We start from the raw sequence: 19,867 nt of genomic DNA on the forward strand, positions 1-19,867 counted from the left end.
TAAGAGCTCTTTGTCACTTACTCTACATTATGCCAAATTACTCTACATTATACTACATTACTCTACATTATGCCAAATTACTCTACATTATACTACATTACTCTACATTATGCCAAATTACTCTACATTATACTACATTACTCTACTTCATACCACATTATACTACATTACTCTACATTATGCCAAATTACTCTACATTATACTACATTACTCTACATTACATTGCATTACTCCACATTATACTACATTGATCTCCATCATACTACATTATACTACATTACTCTACATCATACTACATTACTCTACTTCATACCACGTTATACTACATTACTCTACATTACTCTACATTATACTACATTGCTCTACATCATACTACATTATACCACATAATGCTACATTACTCTCCATTACTCTACATTACATTGCATTACTCCACATCATACTACATTATACTACATTACTCCCCATTATACATTACCCTACATTATACTACATTACTACATTACTCCCCACTATACCACATTATACTACATTACTTTACATTTTACTACATTACTCTACATCATACTACATTACTCTACATTACTCTACATTACTCTCCATTATACTACATTACTCTCCATTATACTACATTATACTACATTACTCTACATTACTCTCCATTATACTACATTACTCTCCATTATACTACATTACTCTACAATATACAGTGTAAATCCACATTACGTTACTAGGTCTACTGTTTTTCTGAGGGGAGGAGGGTGTTTGTTTGGGGGGTACAGTAATATCTTTTGCATCTTTCCTTCCAGATCTACTACCACGGGGAGCCTATCAGTGTCAACGTTCACGTCACAAACAACACCAACAAGACGGTGAAGAAAATGAAGATTTCAGGTGACAGCAACATACACTTCAGGATCAAATTACTGGTAGTCCTGTGTGTTTCTTTCAGAACGTTGATACGTTCTACAGATGTAGGATCTTTCACCTATATTGTCACGGCAACAACAAAAAATATCCTGCAGCAACAGGATTTGAACGTTTAGTCCATAATGTTATTTGGACGGAGGTTAACGTTATTAGCTGGCCAAAAGTGCAATACTGTTAATGTAGGTTTTCAGTGAATTCGTGAAGCTCATCTAAGGAATATTCTCAGCAACAAAAGAGTGATCAAATTAAGATACTACATCTGTAACGATTGTAATTTCTATTCACAGTGCGTCAGTATGCAGACATCTGTCTATTCAACACAGCACAATACAGATGCCCGGTCGCAACAGAGGAGACAGAGTATGTTTCTTTACCTTTTTTACAACACAGAAATCTGACATGTAGACCAGTCCAGTCTTCAATAACTAATCTGACATGTAGACCAGTCCAGTCTTCAATAACTAATCTGACATGTAGGCCAGTCCAGTCTTCAATAACTAATCTGACATGTAGACCAGTCCAGTCTTCAATAACTAATCTGACATGCAGGCCAGTCCAACTCTTCAATAACTAATCTGACATGTAGGCCAGTCCAGTCTTCAATAACTAATCTGACATGTAGACCAGTCCAGTCTTCAATAACTAATCTGACATGTAGGCCAGTCTCCAGTCTTCAATAACTAATCTGACATGTAGACCAGTCCAGTCTTCAATAACTAATCTGGCATGTAGGCCAGTCCAGTCTTCAATAACTAATCTGACATGTAGACCAGTCCAGTCTTCAATAACTAATCTGACATGTAGACCAGTCCAGTCTTCAATAACTAATCTGACATGTAGACCAGTCCAGTCTTCAATAACTAATCTGACATGTAGACCAGTCTCCAGTCTTCAATAACTAATCTGACATGTAGGCCAGTCCTGTCTTCAATAACTAATCTGACATGTAGGCCAGTCTCCAGTCTTCAATAACTAATCTGACATGTAGACCAGTCCAGTCTTCAATAACTAATCTGACATGTAGGCCAGTCTCCAGTCTTCAATAACTAATCTGACATGTAGGCCAGTCCAGTCTTCAATAACTAATCTGACATATAGACCAGTCCAGTCTTCAATAACTAATCTGACATGTAGGCCAGTCCTGTCTTCAATAACTAATCTGACATGCAGGCCAGTCCAACTCTTCAATAACTAATCTGACATGTAGGCCAGTCCAGTCTTCAATAACTAATCTGACATGTAGGCCAGTCCAGTCTTCAATAACTAATCTGACATGTAGACCAGTCCTGTCTTCAATAACTAATCTGACATGCAGGCCAGTCCAACTCTTCAATAACTAATCTGACATGTAGGCCAGTCCAGTCTTCAATAACTAATCTGACATGTAGGCCAGTCCAGTCTTCAATAACTAATCTGACATGTAGGCCAGTCCAGTCTTCAATAACTAATCTGACATGCAGGCCAGTCCAGTCTTCAATAACTAATCTGACATGTAGGCCAGTCCAGTCTCCAATAACTAATCTGACATGTAGACCAGTCCAGTCTCCAATAATTAATCTGACATGTAGGCCAGTCCAGTCTTCAATAACTAATCTGACATGTAGGCCAGTCCAGTCTTCAATAACTAATCTGACATGTAGGCCAGTCCAATCTTCAATAACTAATCTGACATGTAGGCCAGTCCAGTCTTCAATAACTAATCTGACATGTAGGCCAGTCCAGTCTTCAATAACTAATCTGACATGTAGGCCAGTCCTGTCTTCAATAACTAATCTGACATGCAGGCCAGTCCAACTCTTCAATAACTAATCTGACATGTAGGCCAGTCCAGTCTTCAATAACTAATCTGACATGTAGGCCAGTCCAGTCTTCAATAACTAATCTGACATGTAGGCCAGTCCAGTCTTCAATAACTAATCTGACATGTAGGCCAGTCCAGTCTTCAATAACTAATCTGACATGTAGGCCAGTCCTGTCTTCAATAACTAATCTGACATGTAGGCCAGTCCTGTCTTCAATAACTAATCTGACATGTCGGCCAGTCCTGTCTTCAATAACTAATCTGACACTTAGGCCAGTCCTGTCTTCAATAACTAATCTGACATGTAGGCCAGTCCAGTCTTCAATAACTAATCTGACATGTAGGCCAGTCCAGTCTTCAATAACTAATCTGACATGTAGACCAGTCCAGTCTCCAATAACTAATCTGACATGTAGGCCAGTCCAGTCTTCAATAACTAATCTGACATGTAGGCCAGTCCAGTCTTCAATAACTAATCTGACACGTAGGCCAGTCCAGTCTTCAATAACTAATCTGACATGTAGGCCAGTCCAGTCTTCAATAACTAATCTGACATGTAGGCCAGTCCTGTCTTCAATAACTAATCTGACATGTAGGCCAGTCCTGTCTTCAATAACTAATCTGACATGTCGGCCAGTCCTGTCTTCAATAACTAATCTGACACTTAGGCCAGTCCTGTCTTCAATAACTAATCTGACATGTAGGCCAGTCCAGTCTTCAATAACTAATATGACATGTAGGCCAGTCCAGTCTTCAATAACTAATCTGACATGTAGACCAGTCCAGTCTTCAATAACTAATCTGACATGTAGGCCAGTCCAGTCTTCAATAACTAATCTGACATGTAGACCAGTCCAGTCTTCAATAACTAATCTGACATGTAGGCCAGTCCAGTCTTCAATAACTAATCTGACATGTAGGCCAGTCCAGTCTTCAATAACTAATCTGACATGTAGACCAGTCCAGTCTCCAATAACTAATCTGACATGTAGGCCAGTCCAGTCTTCAATAACTAATCTGACATGTAGGCCAGTCCAGTCTTCAATAACTAATCTGACACGTAGGCCAGTCCAGTCTTCAATAACTAATCTGACATGTAGGCCAGTCCAGTCTTCAATAACTAATCTGACATGTAGGCCAGTCCAGTCTTCAATAACTAATCTGACATGCAGGCCAGTCCAACTCTTCAATAACTAATCTGACATGTAGGCCAGTCCAGTCTTCAATAACTAATCTGACATGTAGGCCAGTCCAGTCTTCAATAACTAATCTGACACGTAGGCCATTCCAGTCTTCAATAACTAATCTGACATGTAGGCCAGTCCTGTCTTCAATAACTAATCTGACATGTAGGCCAGTCCAATCTTCAATAACTAATCTGACATGTAGACCAGTCCAGTCTTCAATAACTAATCTGACATGTAGGCCAGTCCTGTCTTCAATAACTAATCTGACATGTAGGCCAGTCCTGTCTTCAATAACTAATCTGACATGTAGGCCAGTCTAGTCTTCAATAACTAATCTGACATGTAGGCCAGTCCAGTCTTCAATAACTAATCTGACATGTAGGCCAGTCCTGTCTTCAATAACTAATCTGACATGTAGGCCAGTCCAATCTTCAATAACTAATCTGACATGTAGATCAGTCCAGTCTTCAATAACTAATCTGACATGTAGGCCAGTCCTGTCTTCAATAACTAATCTGACATGAAGGCCAGTCCTGTCTTCAATAACTAATCTGACATGTAGGCCAGTCCAGTCTTCAATAACTAATCTGACATGTAGGCCAGTCCAGTCTTCAATAACTAATCAATAACTAATCAATAACTAACTAAACACAAATTGAGACTATAAGTCAATTAAAAAGCAGGCCAAGCGTTAGTCATGATCACAGATAAGAACCATCCTCACATACGGTACGTCAACCTCGTGTAACTGATCTGGTGTTATTGATTATCGTTGTCGCAGTGACGTGGTGGCTCCGAGTTCAACGTTTTGTAAAGTCTACACCCTCACCCCTTTCCTCAACAACAACCGAGAGAAACGTGGTCTGGCATTGGACGGGAAACTGAAACACGAGGACACAAACCTGGCTTCTAGTACATTGTGAGTACAATATGTTAAGCTATTTTATACAATGCTGTGCTATGCTATAATATACTATGCTATAATATACTATGCTATGCTATACTATACTATGTTATACTATGTAATGTTATACTATACTATAAAATTCTAAACTATGTTATACTATAATATAATATTCTAAACTGTGTTATACTATATTATACACTATGTTATACTACACTATGCTATACTATACTATAATATTCTAAACTGTGTTATACTATACTATACTATACTATGCTATACGACACTATGTTATACTCTAATATTCTAAACTGTGTTATGCTATATTATGTTAAACTATACTATGTTATACAATACTGTACTATAATATAATATTCTATACTGTGTTATACTATACTATGTTATACTATAATATTTTAAACTATGTTATACTATACCATACTATGTTATACTATGCTATACTATAATATTCTAAACTATGTTATACTATACTATAATCTTCTAAACTGTGTTATACTATACTACACTATGTTATACTATAATATTCTAAACTATGCTATACTATACTATGTTATACTACACTATGTTATACTATAATATTCTAAACTATGTTATGCTATATTATGTTAAACTATACTATGTTATACAATACTGTACTATAATATTCTATACTGTGTTATACTATACTATGTTATACTATAATATGCTAAACTATGTTATACTATAATATTCTAAACTATGTTATACTATACTATGTTATACGATGCTATACTATAATATTCTAAACTGTGTTATACTATATCATACTATGTTATACTATGCGATACTATAATATTCTAAACTATGTTATACCATACCATACTATGTTATACTATAATATTCTAAACTACGGTTATACTATACCATACTATGTTATACTATGCTATACTATAATATTCTAAACTATGTTATACTATACCATACTATACTATTGTAACGGCGTTCTTCGTTTGTCGAAAGAGAGTCGGACCGAAATGCAGCGTGGTGGTTACTCATGTCTTTAATGAAGAAAAGTGACGATACATGAAATAACTAAATAAATACAAAAACAACAAACGGAACGTGAAACCTAATTACAGCCTATCTGGTGAAACTACACAGAGACAGGAACAATCACCCACGAAATACAAAGCGAACTCAGGCTACCTAAATACGGTTCCCAATCAGAGGCAACGAGAAGCACCTGACTGCTGATTGAGAACCGCCTCAGGCAGCCAAGCCTATACAACACCCCTAATCAGCCGCGATCCCAAATACTACAAACCCCAATACGAAACACAACACACAAACCCATGTCACACCCTGGCCTGAACAAATAATTTAAGAAAATACAAAATACTAAGACCAAGGCGTGACAGAACCCCCCCCCCCCCCCCAAGGTGCGGACTCCCGGACGCACCTCAAAACCATAGGGAGGGTCCGGGTGGGCGTCTGTCCATGGTGGCGGCTCCGGCTCGGGACGTGGACCCCACTCCATAAATGTCATAGTTCCTCCCCTTCGCGTCCTGGGATAATCCACCCTCGCCGCCGACCATGGCCTAATAGTCCTCACCCAGAACCCCACAGAACTGAGGAGCAGCTCGTGACTGAGGGGCATCTCGGGACTGAGGGACAGCTCGGGACTGAGGGGCAGCTCGGGACTGAGGGGCAGCTCCGGACTGAGGCAGCTCGGGACTGAGGGGCAGCCCGGAACTGAGGGGCAGCCCGGAACTGAGGGGAAGCCCAGTACTGAGAGGAAGCCCAGTACTGAGAGGAAGCCCAGTACTGAGATGAAGCTCAGGTAGGTAGTAGGCTCCGGTAGATCCTGGCTGGCTGGCGGATCTGGAAGATTCAGGTTGACTAGCAGATCTGGAAGATTCTGGTTGACTAGCAGATCTGGAAGATTCTGGTTGACTGGCGGATCTAGCTGCTCTATGCAGAATGACAGCTCTGACTGCTCCACGCAGGCTGACAGCTCCTTGCAGACTGGCAGCTCTTTGCAGACTGACAGCTCTGACTGCTCCATGCAGGCTGACAGCTCCTTGCAGACTGACAGCTCCTTGCAGACTGACCGCTCCTTGCAGACTGACAGCTCCCTGCAGACTGACAGCTCCTTGCAGACTGGCAGCTCCTTGCAGACTGACAGCTCCCTGCAGACTGACAGCTCCTTGCAGACTGGCAGCTCCTTGCAGACTGGCAGATCCTTGCAGACTGACAGCTCTGGCTGCTTCATGCAGACTGACAGCTCCTTGCAGACTGACAGCTCCTTGCAGACTGACAGCTCCTTGCAGACTGGCAGCTCCTTGCAGACTGGCAGCTCCTTGCAGACTGGCAGCTCCCTGCAGACTGGCAGCTCATTGCAGACTGGCAGCTCCTTGCAGACTGACAGCTCTGGCTGCTTCATGCAGACTGACAGCTCTGACTGCTCCATGCAGGCTGACAGCTCCTTGCAGACTGGCAGCTACTTGCAGACTGACAGCTCTGACTGCTCCATGCAGGCTGACAGCTCCTTGCAGACTGACAGCTCCTTGCAGACTGGCAGCTCCTTGCAGACTGTCAGCTCCTTGCAGACTGGCAGCTCTGGCTGCTTCATGCAGACTGACAGCTCTGACTGCTCCATGCAGGCTGACAGCACCCTGCAGACAGGCAGCTCCTTGCAGACTGGCAGCTCTTTGCAGACTGACAGCTCTGGCTGCTTCATGCAGACTGACAGCTCTTTGCAGACTGGCAGCTCCTTGCAGACTGGCAGCTCCTTACAGACTGGCAGCTCCTTGCAGACTGACAGCTCCGACTGCTCCATGCAGGCTGACAGCTCCTTGCAGACTGACACCTCCTTGCAGACTGGCAGCTCCTTGCAGACTGACATCTCTGGCTGCTTCATGCAGACTGACAGCTCTGACTGCTTCATGCAGACTAACAGCTCTGACTGCTCCATGCAGGCTGACAGCTCCTTGCAGACTGGCATCTCTGGCTGCTTCATGCAGACTGACAGCTCTGACTGCTCCATGCAGGCTGACAGCACCCTGCAGACTGACAGCTCCTTGCAGACTGGCAGCTCCTTGCAGACTGGCAGCTCCTTGCAGACTGGCAGCTCCTTGCAGACTGACAGCTCCCTGCAGACTGGCAGCTCCTTGCAGACTGGCAGCTCCTTGCAGACTGACAGCTCTGGCTGCTTCATGCAGACTGACAGCTCTGACTGCTCCATGCAGACTGGCAGCTCCTTGCAGACTGACAGCTCCTTGCAGACTGGCGGCTCCTTGCAGACTGACAGCACCCTGCAGACTGACAGCTCCTTGCAGACTGACAGCTCCCTGCAGACTGGCAGCTCCTTGCAGACTGACAGCTCTGGCTGCTTCATGCAGACTGACAGCTCTGACTGCTTCATGCAGACTGACAGCTCTGACTGCTCCATGCAGGCTGACAGCACCCTGCAGACTGGCAGCTCTTTGCAGACTGGCAGCTCCTTGCAGACTGACAGCACCCTGCAGACTGGCAGCTCAGGCTGCTTCAAACAGGCAGGAGGCTCCGGCAGCGCTGTAGAGAAGAAAGGCTCTGATAGCGCTGAACAGGCGGGAGACTCCGACAGCGCAGGAGAGGAGGAAAACGCTGGCTGCGCTGAACAGGCGGGAGACTCCGACAGCGCAGGAGGGAAGGAAGGCTCTGGCTGTGCTGAACAGGCGGGAGACTCCGACAGCGCAGGAGGGAAGGAAGGCTCTGGCTGTGCTGAACAGGCGGGAGACTCCGACAGCGCAGGAGAGGCGAGGCGCACTGTAGGCCTGATGCGTGGTGCGGGCACTGGTGATACTGGAGCGAGGACACGCACAGGAAGCCTGGTGCGGGGAGCTGCTACCGGAGGACTGGTGTGTGGAGGTGGCACAGGATGTGCAAGGCTAGGGATGTGCACAGGAGGCCTGGTGCGTGAGTCTGGCACCAACTTCACCAGCCGACTAACACGCACCTCAGGACGAGTATGGAGCGCTAACTCAGGTGCCATCAAATCCCCGACACGATCCGTCGGACGAATATGATATCTATAGCACCAAGCTAGCAACTCCCTCATTACTCTCCACTCCACTTTCCCCATTAACTCCTTCACAGTCTCATCTTCGCTCACCTCTAACACTGGCTCTGGTTCTGGTCTCCTCCTTGGCTCCTCACAATAAACAAGGAGAGTTGGCTCAGGTCCATCTCCTGACTCAGTCACTCTCCCTCTGAGCCCCCCCCCCCAATAAATTTATTGGGGTGACTCTCGGGTTTCGCTCTGCGCCGCCGTGTCTGTTTCTCCAACTCCATTCGCCTATAGCCTTCTTCGCACTGCTTTAGCGAATCCCATGCGGGCTCCTGCACTCTCTCTGGGTCGGCCGCCCACCTGTCGATTTCTTCCCACGTCGTATACTCCATGCCATTGCTGTCCATAACGTCCTCCTTTCGCTTTTCCTGCGGTCGCTGCCTGTAACCACGCCGCTCGGTCCGTATGTGGTGGGTGATTCTGTAACGGCGTTCTTCGTTTGTCGAAAGAGAGTTGGACCGAAATGCAGCGTGGTGGTTACTCATGTCTTTAATGAAGAAAAGTGACGATACATGAAATAACTAAATAAATACAAAAACAACAAACGGAACGTGAAACCTAATTACAGCCTATCTGGTGAAACTACACAGAGACAGGAACAATCACCCACGAAATACAAAGCGAACTCAGGCTACCTAAATACGGTTCCCAATCAGAGACAACAAGAAGCACCTGACTGCTGATTGAGAACCGCCTCAGGCAGCCAAGCCTATACAACACCCCTAATCAGCCGCGATCCCAAATACTACAAACCCCAATACGAAACACAACACACAAACCCATGTCACACCCTGGCCTGAACAAATAATTAAAGAAAATACAAAATACTAAGACCAAGGCGTGACAACTATCTCATACTCATACTATTCTATGCAATCTTATACTATACTATTCTATACTGTGTTGTACTATACTATGTTATATTATGGTATTCTATTCTTTACTATGTCATATTATACTATTCTATACTATGTTATACTATACTATGTCATATACTAAACTATACTATTCCATGTTAACTTTTATACAATACTATAACATACTATGTTGTACTATTGTATACTATGTTATACTATACTATTCTATACTGTGTTGTACTATACTATGTTATATTATGGTATTCTATTCTTTACTATGTCATATTATACTATTCTATACTATGTTATACTATACTATGTCATATACTAAACTATACTATTCCATGTTAACTTTTATACAATACTATAACATACTATGTTGTACTATTGTATACTATGTTATACTATACTATTCTATACTGTGTTGTACTATACTATGTTATATTATGGTATTCTATTCTTTACTATGTCATATTATACTATTCTATACTATGTTATACTATACTATGTCATATACTAAACTATACTATTCCATGTTAACTTTTATACAATACTATAACATACTATGTTGTACTATTGTATACTATGTTATACTATACTATTCTATACTGTGTTGTACTATACTATGTTATATTATGGTATTCTATTCTTTACTATGTCATATTATACTATTCTATACTATGTTATACTATACTATGTCATATACTAAACTATACTATTCCATGTTAACTTTTTATACAATACTATAACATACTATGTTGTACTATTGTATACTATGTTATACTATACTATTCCACCCTATGTTATACTCTACCATGCTATACTGTTCTATACTATGTTATACCATACTATACTCTATTATACTATACAATTCTATACTGTGTTCTACTATTCTATACTATGTTATATTATTCTATACTATGTTGTACCATACTATACTCTATTATACTATACAATTCTATACTGTGTTCTACTATTCTATACTATGTTATATTATTGTATACTATGTTGTACTATTCTATACTATGTTATATTATTCTATACGATGTTATACTATTCTATACTATGTTATATTATTCTATACTATGTTATACTATTCTATACTATGTTGTACTATTCTATACTATGTTGTACTTTTCTATACTATGTTATATTATTCTATACTATGTTGACCTATTCTATACTATGTCATAGTATTCTATACTACGTTGTACTATTCTATGTTGTACTATTCTATACTATGTTATATTATTCTATACTATGTTCTACTATTCTATACTATGTTATATTATTCTATACTATGTTCTACTATTCTATACTATGTTATACTATTCTATACTATGTTATATTATTCTATACTATGTTCTACTATTCTATACTATGTTCTACTATTCTATACTATGTTATATTATTCTATACTATGTTTGACTATTCTATACTATGGTATATTATTCTATACTATGCTGTACAATTCTATACTATGTTACAGTATACTATTCTATACTATGTTACACTATTCTGTAATATGTTATACTATACTATTCTATCATGTACTATGCGTTACTATACTATACTGTTATACTAGACTATGCTGCTATACTACACCATACTATACTATACTAGTGTATACTATGCTATACTATAATATACTATGCTGTACTATACTACGCTGTTATACTAAGCTATACTATAATACAGTGCCAGTCAACAGTTTGGACAGACCTTCTCATTCAAGGCTTTTCTTTATTTGTACTATTTTCTACATTGTAGAATAATAGTGAAGACATCAACACTATGAAATAACACATATGGAATCATGTAGTAACCAAAACATAATTTAGTAAAACCATAAATTTGAGATTCTTCAAAGTAGCCATCCTTTGCCTTGATGACAGCTCTGCACACCCTTGGCATTCTCTCAAACAGCTTCATGAGGTAGTCACCTGGAATGCATTTCAATTAACAGGTGTGCCTTGTTAAAAGTTAATTTGTTAACTTTCCTTCTTAATGCGTTTGAGCCAATCAGTTGTGTTGTGACAAGGTAAGGGTGGTATACAGAAGATAGCCCTATTTGGTAGAAGACCAACCTCATATTATGGCAAGAACAGCTCAAATAATCAAAGAGAAACGACAGTCCATCATTACTTTAAGACATGAAGGTCAGTCAATCTGGAAAAGTTCAAGAACTTTGAAAGTTTCTTCAAGTGCAGTCGCAAAAAACCATCCAGCGCTATGATGAAACTGTCTCTCATGAGGACCGCCACAGGAAAGGAAGACCCAGAGTTACCTCTGCTGCAGAGGATACGTTCATTAGAGTTAACTGCACCTCAGATTGCAGCGCAAATAAATGCTTCAGAGTTCAAGTAACAGACACATCTCAACATCAACTGTTCAGAGGAGACTGTGTGAATCAGACTGTGTGAATCAGACTGCGTGAATCAGACTGTGTGAATCAGGCCTTCAAGGTTGAATTGCTGCAAAGAAACCACTACTAAGGACACCAATAAGAAGAAGAGACTTGCTTTGGCCAAGACACACGAGCAATGGACATTAGACTTGTGGAAATCTGTCCTTTGGTCTGATGAGTCAGAATTTGAGATTTGTCTTTGTGAGACGCAGAGCAGGTGAACGGATGATCTCCGCATGTGTGTGTGGTTCCCACCGTGAAGCATGGTGGAGGAGGTGTGATGGTGTGGGGGTTCTTTGTTGGTGACACTGTCTGACACTGTCTATTCTATGCTATGCTATACTATTCTATGCTATGCTCTGCTATGTCATGTTAAGGTTTCCCCCACTGTGGAGGGATAAAAGCTGAAGTTAGGCTTGCTGTCTTCAGACATATTGTGTATGGACCCTATTATTGTCTTGATGTCGTTGTCCGATATGTTCTCCTATTACACAGTTCATATCTGTATACAACAACCACACCAGCTTCCACAATCCCACCAACAATCCCACAAGTTTCCACAATCCCACCAGCTTCCACAATCCCACCAACATTCCCACCGGCTATCCCACCAGTTTCCACAATCCCACCAGCTTCCACAATCCCACCAGTTTCCACAATCCCACCAGCTTCCACAATCCCACCAACAATCCCACCAGCTTCTACAATCCCACCAACTATCCTACCAGCTTCTACAATCCCACCAACAATCCCACCAGCTTCTACAATCCCACCAACAATCCCACCAGCTACTACAATCCCACCAGCTTCTACAATCCCATCAACAATCCCACCAGTTTCCACAATCCCGCCGATATTCCCACCAGCTTCCACAATCCCACCAACAACCACACCAGCTTCCACAATCCCACCATTTTCCACAATCCCACAAATTTCCACAATCTCACCAACAATCCCACCAGCTTCTACAATCCCACCAGTTTCCACAATCCCACAAATTTCCACAATCTCACAAACAATCCCACCAGCTTCCACAATCCCACCAGCTTCCACAATCCCACCAGTTTCCACAATCCCACCAGTTTCCACAATCCCACCAGCTTTCACAATCCCACCAGCTTCCACAACCCCACCAGCTTCCACAATCCCACCAGCTTTCACAATCCCACCAGTTTCCACAACCCCACCAGTTTCCACAATCCCACCAGCTTTCACAATCCCACCAGCTTCCACAACCCCACCAGCTTCCACAATCCCACCAGCTTTCACAATCCCACCAGTTTCCACAATCCCATCATCTTCCACAATCCCACCAGTTTCCACAACCCCACCAGCTTCCACAACCCCACCAGCTTCCACAACCCCACCAGCTTCCACAACCCCACCAGTTTCCACAAACGCACCAGCTTCCACAATCCCACCAGCTTCCACAATCCCACCAGCTTCCACAATCCCATCATCTTCCACAACCCCACCAGCTTCCACAATCCCACCAGTTTCCACAATCCCAGCTGGTGAATGAAGGGCTTGGTGATAATCAGAAGATGTCAGTCAGTGATTTTTTTATAGATTTTTTTTGTCCCATCAACAGGTTAAGAGAGGGAGCCAACAAGGAGATCCTGGGTATCATCGTATCCTACAAAGTCAAAGTGAAGCTTGTTGTGTCTCGAGGCGGGTATGCACTTTACACATACATCTTGGTGTTAGAGTTAGAGTTTAAACATACATCTTGGTGTCAGATTTAGGGTTTAAACATACATCTTGGTGTTAGATTTAGAGTTTAAACATACATCTTGGTGTTAGATTTAGGGTTTAAACATACATCTTGGTGTTAGATTTAGGGTTTAAACGTACATCTTGGTGTTAGAGTTTAAACATACATCTTGGTGTTAGAGTTAGGGTTTAAACATACATCTTGGTGTTAGAGTTAGGGTTTAAACATACATCTTGGTGTTAGAGTTAGGGTTTAAACATACATCTTGGTGTTAGAGTTAGGGTTTACACATACATCTTGGTGTCAGAGATAGGGTTTGCGCATAATATCATAAGATGGTTAATGTTAATGTAATGAATTAGTATTCTAATTCCTAATTCTATGTTACTGTATTGCTGAGGTAAAAAAAAAACTGACAATGTTTCATTGATTTCAGACTCTTAGGAGATCTTGCAACGAGGTAAACATAGATGTTTCTGTCATGACGTTGCATGCCAATATTGGTGGCTAGAGTTGTAGTGCTATTTGTTTTGCTGAAGAGATGTACATATACACCCTACGTGTTATACAGAGCAGCCTGTAATAGTAGCATAATAATACAAGATGTGACATAACATTGAAATGCTAATTCATAAACTTGTTTGTTCATCATACATCAATCATCTACATGTAGTTTCATTTTCTTTTCCAGTGATGTCCATGTTGAGCTCCCCTTTACGTTAATGCATCCCAAACCAATCGAAGATGCAATCTACAGAGATGGTATGTTTCTACTTTTATGCAGTATTTTCACTTCACAGGTTTTCAATGTCTTTCTGTTTTCAATCAATCAACAAAACCTTACTTGGTCTAAAATGATGAATTATAATGGTCCATTAATTGTATTTCAGCTGCAGACGAGGCGCCAATAGACACAAACTTGATAGAATTTGACACAAAGTAAGAAGCTCTACTCCTGGTCTTTCTGATAGTTTAACACAGTATAACACAGTCACCCTGTCTGTCTGTCTGTCACTCTAACATACTGGGCCTTGTTGCTTGCTGCCTCTGCTTACTGCCTGCTGCTTACTGCCTGCTGCTTGCTGCCTGTTGCTTACTGCCTGCTGCTTACTGCCTGCTGCTTACTGCCTGTTGCTTGCTGCCTCTGCTTACTGCCTGCTGCTTACTGCCTGCTGCTTGCTGCTTACTGCCTGCTGCTTACTGCTTACTGCCTGCTGCTTACTGCTTACTGCCTGCTGCTTGCTGCTTACTGCCTGCTGCTTACTGCCTGTTGCTTGCTGCCTCTGCTTACTGCCTGCTGATTACTGCCTGCTGCTTGCTGCTTACTGCCTGCTGCTTACTGCCTGCTGCTTGCTGCCTGTTGCTTACTGCCTGCTGCTTATTGCCTCTACTTGCTACTTACTGCCTGCTGTTTACTGCCTGTTGCTTACTGCCTGTTGCTTACTGCCTGCTGCTTACTGCCTCTACTTGCTACTTGCTACTTACTGCCTGCTACCTTCTGCTTAATGCCTGCTGCCTTCTGCTTACTGCCTGCTGCCTACTGCCTGCTGCTTACTGCCTCTACTTGCTACTTACTGCCTTCTGCTTACTGCCTGTTGCCTTCTGCTTAATGCCTGCTGCCTACTGCCTTCTGCCTGCTGCTTACTGCCTCTACTTGCTACTTACTGCCTTCTGCTTACTGCCTGCTGCCTACTGCCTTCTGCCTGCTGCTTACTGCCTCTACTTGCTACTTACTGCCTTCTGCCTGTTGCCTTCTGCTTAATGCCTGCTGCCTACTGCCTGCTGCCTACTGCCTGCTGCTTACTGCCTTCTGCCTGCTGCCTTCTGCCTGCTGCTTACTGCCTGCTGCCTACTGCCTACTGCCTTCTGCCTGCTGCCTGCTGCCTACTGCCTTCTGCCTGCTGCCTGCTGCCTACTGCCTTCTGCCTGCTGCCTACTGCCTTCTGCCTGCTGCTTACTGCCTGCTGCCTACTGCCTACTGCCTACTGCCTTCTGCCTGCTGCTTAATGCCTTCTGCCTGCTGCTTGCTGCCTACTGCCTACTGCCTACTGCCTACTGCCTTCTGCCTGCTGCTTACTGCCTTCTGCCTGCTGCTTGCTGCTTACTGCACCACTTGTCCTCGTCAATAAAACATGGCTTCACTTCCTCCTGTTTCATTTCCTCTCTATAACAGTCCATCTCTGGCCATACAGCCTAACAGCCCATCTCTGACCATACAGCCTAACAGCCCATCTCTGACCATACAGCCTAACAGCCCATCTCTGGTCATACAGCCTAACAGTCCATCTCTGGTCATACAGCCTAACAGCCCATCTCTGGTCATACAGCCTAACAGTCCATCTCTGGTCATACAGCCTAACAGCCCATCTCTGGTCATACAGCCTAACAGTCCATCTCTGGTCATACAGCCTAACAGTCCATCTCTGACCATACAGCCTAACAGTCCATCTCTGGTCATACAGCCCAACAGTCCATCTCTGGTCATACAGCCTAACAGTCCATCTCTGGCCATACAGCCTAACAGTCCATCTCTGGTCATACAGCCTAACAGTCCATCTCTGGTCATACAGCCTAACAGTCCATCTCTGGTCATGCACATTAACCAGCAAATAGGCCCGATTATGAATAATACATTCAATATTCAATGTCTTTCATGTAATGTTGTCTCTCCCAGCACACCTCTTTATCGTTTCAATCCCCAGTGTTTTATGGCCATTTATATGACTGACAGCAGGAAAGAGATGTAACCATGGCAGGTTTCTGAAGCTCTCAGGCTGTTAGAAGCACTAGTGTTGTTGATGGACCTGTGTCATGATGTGCTGACGATACCATTTCAGACGTGATGCGCTGACGATACCATTTTCAGACGTGATGAGCTGACGTGTTTCCTAAACCCCGTAATGTCTGTAAATGACTATGACCAGGATTCAATCCAACAACAAAAAATGCGTTTGTCCGCAATGCGCGTTTTTAGAAGGGCAATGTTCGTGCGTTCGCGGAGCCTACTGCTCAAGGTAAACGCTGCGTATTGTATGTCGGGTTCAGTGGGAAATTCACTTTTAAACGGTGCATTGTCCAACGCCGCGATCCGGATTGAATACCGAAATAAATAACAGTAACAGCCCAGAAACAACGACAACTACAGAATAAGCTAAGACGTTTGCTGAGCTGACAGGCCTACAGTAAATAAATAACCAAAATAATTGTGTGGTAATCTTGATTTCACCCCTTTTTTGAACCACCTGTGTGTAGTGCAATATGAAGGGGTTATAAAGAGTTGTAAAGGACTGTGAGCTTTATAACGGCTTTAACAGTATAGTCTCTAATCAGTGCACTTCACTAAACATCTGATCTAATACACTTTACTAAACATCTGATCTAATACACTTTATTAGTCATCTGATCTAGTAAACTTTACTAAACATCTGATCTAATACATGTTACTAACCTACTGATCTAATACACTTTACTAAACATCTGATCTAATACACTTGACTAAACATCTGATCTAATACACTTTACTAAACAAATGGCTCCCCGTCTGCCATGAACCAAAATGGCTCCCCGTCTGCCATGAACCAAAATGTCTTCCCGTCTGCCATGAACCAAAATGTCTTCCCGTCTGCTATGAATCAAAATGTCTCCCCGTCTGCTATGAATCAAAATGTCTTCCCGTCTGCAATGAACCAAAATGTCTTCCCGTCTGCTATGAATCAAAATGTCTCCCCGTCTGCTATGAATCAAAATGTCTCCCCGTCTGCTATGAATCAAAATGTCTTCCCGTCTGCTATGAATCAAAATGTCTTCCCGTCTGCTATGAATCAAAATGTCTTCCCGTCTGCTATGAATCAAAATGTCTTCCCGTCTGCTATGAATCAAAATGTCTCCCCGTCTGCTATGAATCAAAATGTCTCCCCGTCTGCCATGAACCAAAATGGCTCCCCGTCTGCCATGAACCAAAATGGCTCCCCGTCTGCTATGAACCAAAATGTCTTCCCGTCTGCTATGAATCAAAATGTTTCCCCATCTGCTATAAATCAAAATGTCTCCCCGTCTGCCATGAACCAAAATGTCTCCCCGTCTGCCATGAACCAAAATGTCTCCCCGTCTGCTATGAATCAAAATGTCTCCCCGTCTGCTATAAATCAAAATGTCTTCCCATCTGCTATAAATCAAAATGTCTCCCCATCTGCCATGAATCAAAATGTCTCCCTCTGTCTGCCATCAATCATTAATGCACTTAAAGTGTACTTCTGGATCCTGACTAACTGAGTTTACTCTCTCCAGCGACGATGACATCATCTTTGAGGATTTTGCGCGTCAGCGGCTGATCGGAGCGAAAGACGATGAGGATGAGGAGGGTGCAGACTCTCCCAAGCTGAACCACAGATAGAGGAGGGAGATGGAAGCTGCTGTGTTGTTCCTGTGTTGTGGTACAGAGGAGCTACTGTGACTGGAGGAGAGAGGAAGACCCTTTAGAGTCCAGGGAGACCTTTTAAACACGCTCACAGTGGTGCCGTTGTCCTGTTCTTGTTCACATTCGTCTTCTCCATACAGCAAGGATGTTAGAGAGAAAGTTTAGAGGAAATGAGGCCTAGTCGTGGTGTGGTTTGAGGGGGGTGGACCTTGAGTGCTAGGCGTGGTGTGGTTTGAGGGGGGTGGACCTTGAGTTCTAGTCGTGGTGTGGTTTGAGGGGAGTGGACCTTGAGTTCTAGTCGTGGTGTGGTTTGAGGGGAGTGGACCTTGAGTTCTAGTCGTGGTGTGGTTTGAGGGGGGTGGACCTTGAGGTCTAGTCGTGGTGTGGTTTGAGGGGGGGACCGTGAGTTCTAGTCGCGGTGTGGTTTGAGGGGGGGTGGACCTTGAGTCATAGGCGTGGTGTGGTTTGAGGGGGGTGGACCTTGAGTTCTAGTCGTGGTGTGGTTTGAGGGGAGTGGACCTTGAGTTCTAGTCGTGGTGTGGTTTGAGGGGAGTGGACCTTGAGTTCTAGTCGTGGTGTGGTTTGAGGGGGGGTGGACCTTGAGTTCTAGTCGTGGTGTGGTTTGAGGGGGGTGGACCTTGACGCCTAGTTGTGGTGTGGTTTGAGGTAGGTGGACCTTGAGGTCTAGTCGTGGAGTGGTTTGAGGGGGGTGGACCTTGAGTTCTAGTCGTGGTGTGGTTTGAGGGGAGTGGACCTTGAGTTCTAGTCGTGGTGTGGTTTGAGGGGGGTGTACCTTGAGTTCTAGTCGTGGTGTGGTTTGAGGGGAGTGGACCTTGAGGTCTAGTCGTGGTGTGGTTTGAGGGGGGTGGACCTTGAGGTCTAGTCGTGGTGTGGTTTGAGGGGAGTGGACCTTGAGTTCTAGTCGTGGTGTGGTTTGAGGGGAGTGGACCTTGAGTTCTAGTCGTGGTGTGATTTGAGGGGAGTGGACCTTGAGTTCTAGTCGTGGTGTGGTTTGAGGGGAGTGGACCTTGAGTTCTAGTTGTGGTGTGGTTTGAGGGGAGTGGACCTTGAGTTCTAGTCGTGGTGTGGTTTGAGGGGAGTGGACCTTGAGGTCTAGTCGTGGTGTGGTTTGAGGGGAGTGGACCTTGAGTTCTAGGCGTGGTGTGGTTTGAGGGAAGTGGACCTTGAGTTCTAGTCGTGGTGTGGTTGGAGGGGAGTGGACCTTGAGTTCTAGTCATGGTGTGTTTTGAGGGGGGTGGACCTTGAGTCCTAGGCGTGGTGTGGTTTGAGGGGAGTGGACCTTGAGATCTAGGCGTGGTGTGGTTTGAGGGGAGTGGACCTTGAGTTCTAGTCGTGGTGTGGTTGGAGGGGAGTGGACCTTGAGTTCTAGTCGTGGTGTGGTTGGAGGGGGGTGGACCTTGAGTTCTAGTCGTGGTGTGGTTGGAGGGGAGTGGACCTTGAGTTCTAGTCGTGGTGTGGTTTGAGGGGGGTGGACCTTGAGTTCTAGTCGTGGTGTGGTTTGAGGGGAGTGGACCTTGAGGCCTAGTCGTGGTGTGGTTGGAG

General features: G+C 43.5%; 1 protein-coding gene across 1 annotated transcript in view; it reads left to right on the forward strand.

Moving 5' to 3' along the window:
- arrb1 (arrestin, beta 1) overlaps positions 1 to 18,964 on the forward strand; it is a 67,633-nt gene extending 48,669 nt beyond the window's left edge. The window contains exons 9-16 of the mRNA XM_031796794.1: positions 810 to 894; positions 1,218 to 1,290; positions 4,700 to 4,837; positions 13,765 to 13,848; positions 14,324 to 14,347; positions 14,579 to 14,649; positions 14,778 to 14,826; positions 18,175 to 18,964. Of these exons, the coding sequence (XP_031652654.1) occupies positions 810 to 894; positions 1,218 to 1,290; positions 4,700 to 4,837; positions 13,765 to 13,848; positions 14,324 to 14,347; positions 14,579 to 14,649; positions 14,778 to 14,826; positions 18,175 to 18,280 (630 nt within the window). The 3' untranslated portion in view covers positions 18,281 to 18,964. The remainder of the gene's footprint in view (positions 1 to 809; positions 895 to 1,217; positions 1,291 to 4,699; positions 4,838 to 13,764; positions 13,849 to 14,323; positions 14,348 to 14,578; positions 14,650 to 14,777; positions 14,827 to 18,174) is intronic.
- Positions 18,965 to 19,867: the final 903 nt, after the last annotated feature.

Source organism: Oncorhynchus kisutch, linkage group LG18 (assembly GCF_002021735.2).
Source record: "Oncorhynchus kisutch isolate 150728-3 linkage group LG18, Okis_V2, whole genome shotgun sequence".
NCBI classification, from domain to species: Eukaryota; Metazoa; Chordata; class Actinopteri; order Salmoniformes; family Salmonidae; genus Oncorhynchus; species Oncorhynchus kisutch.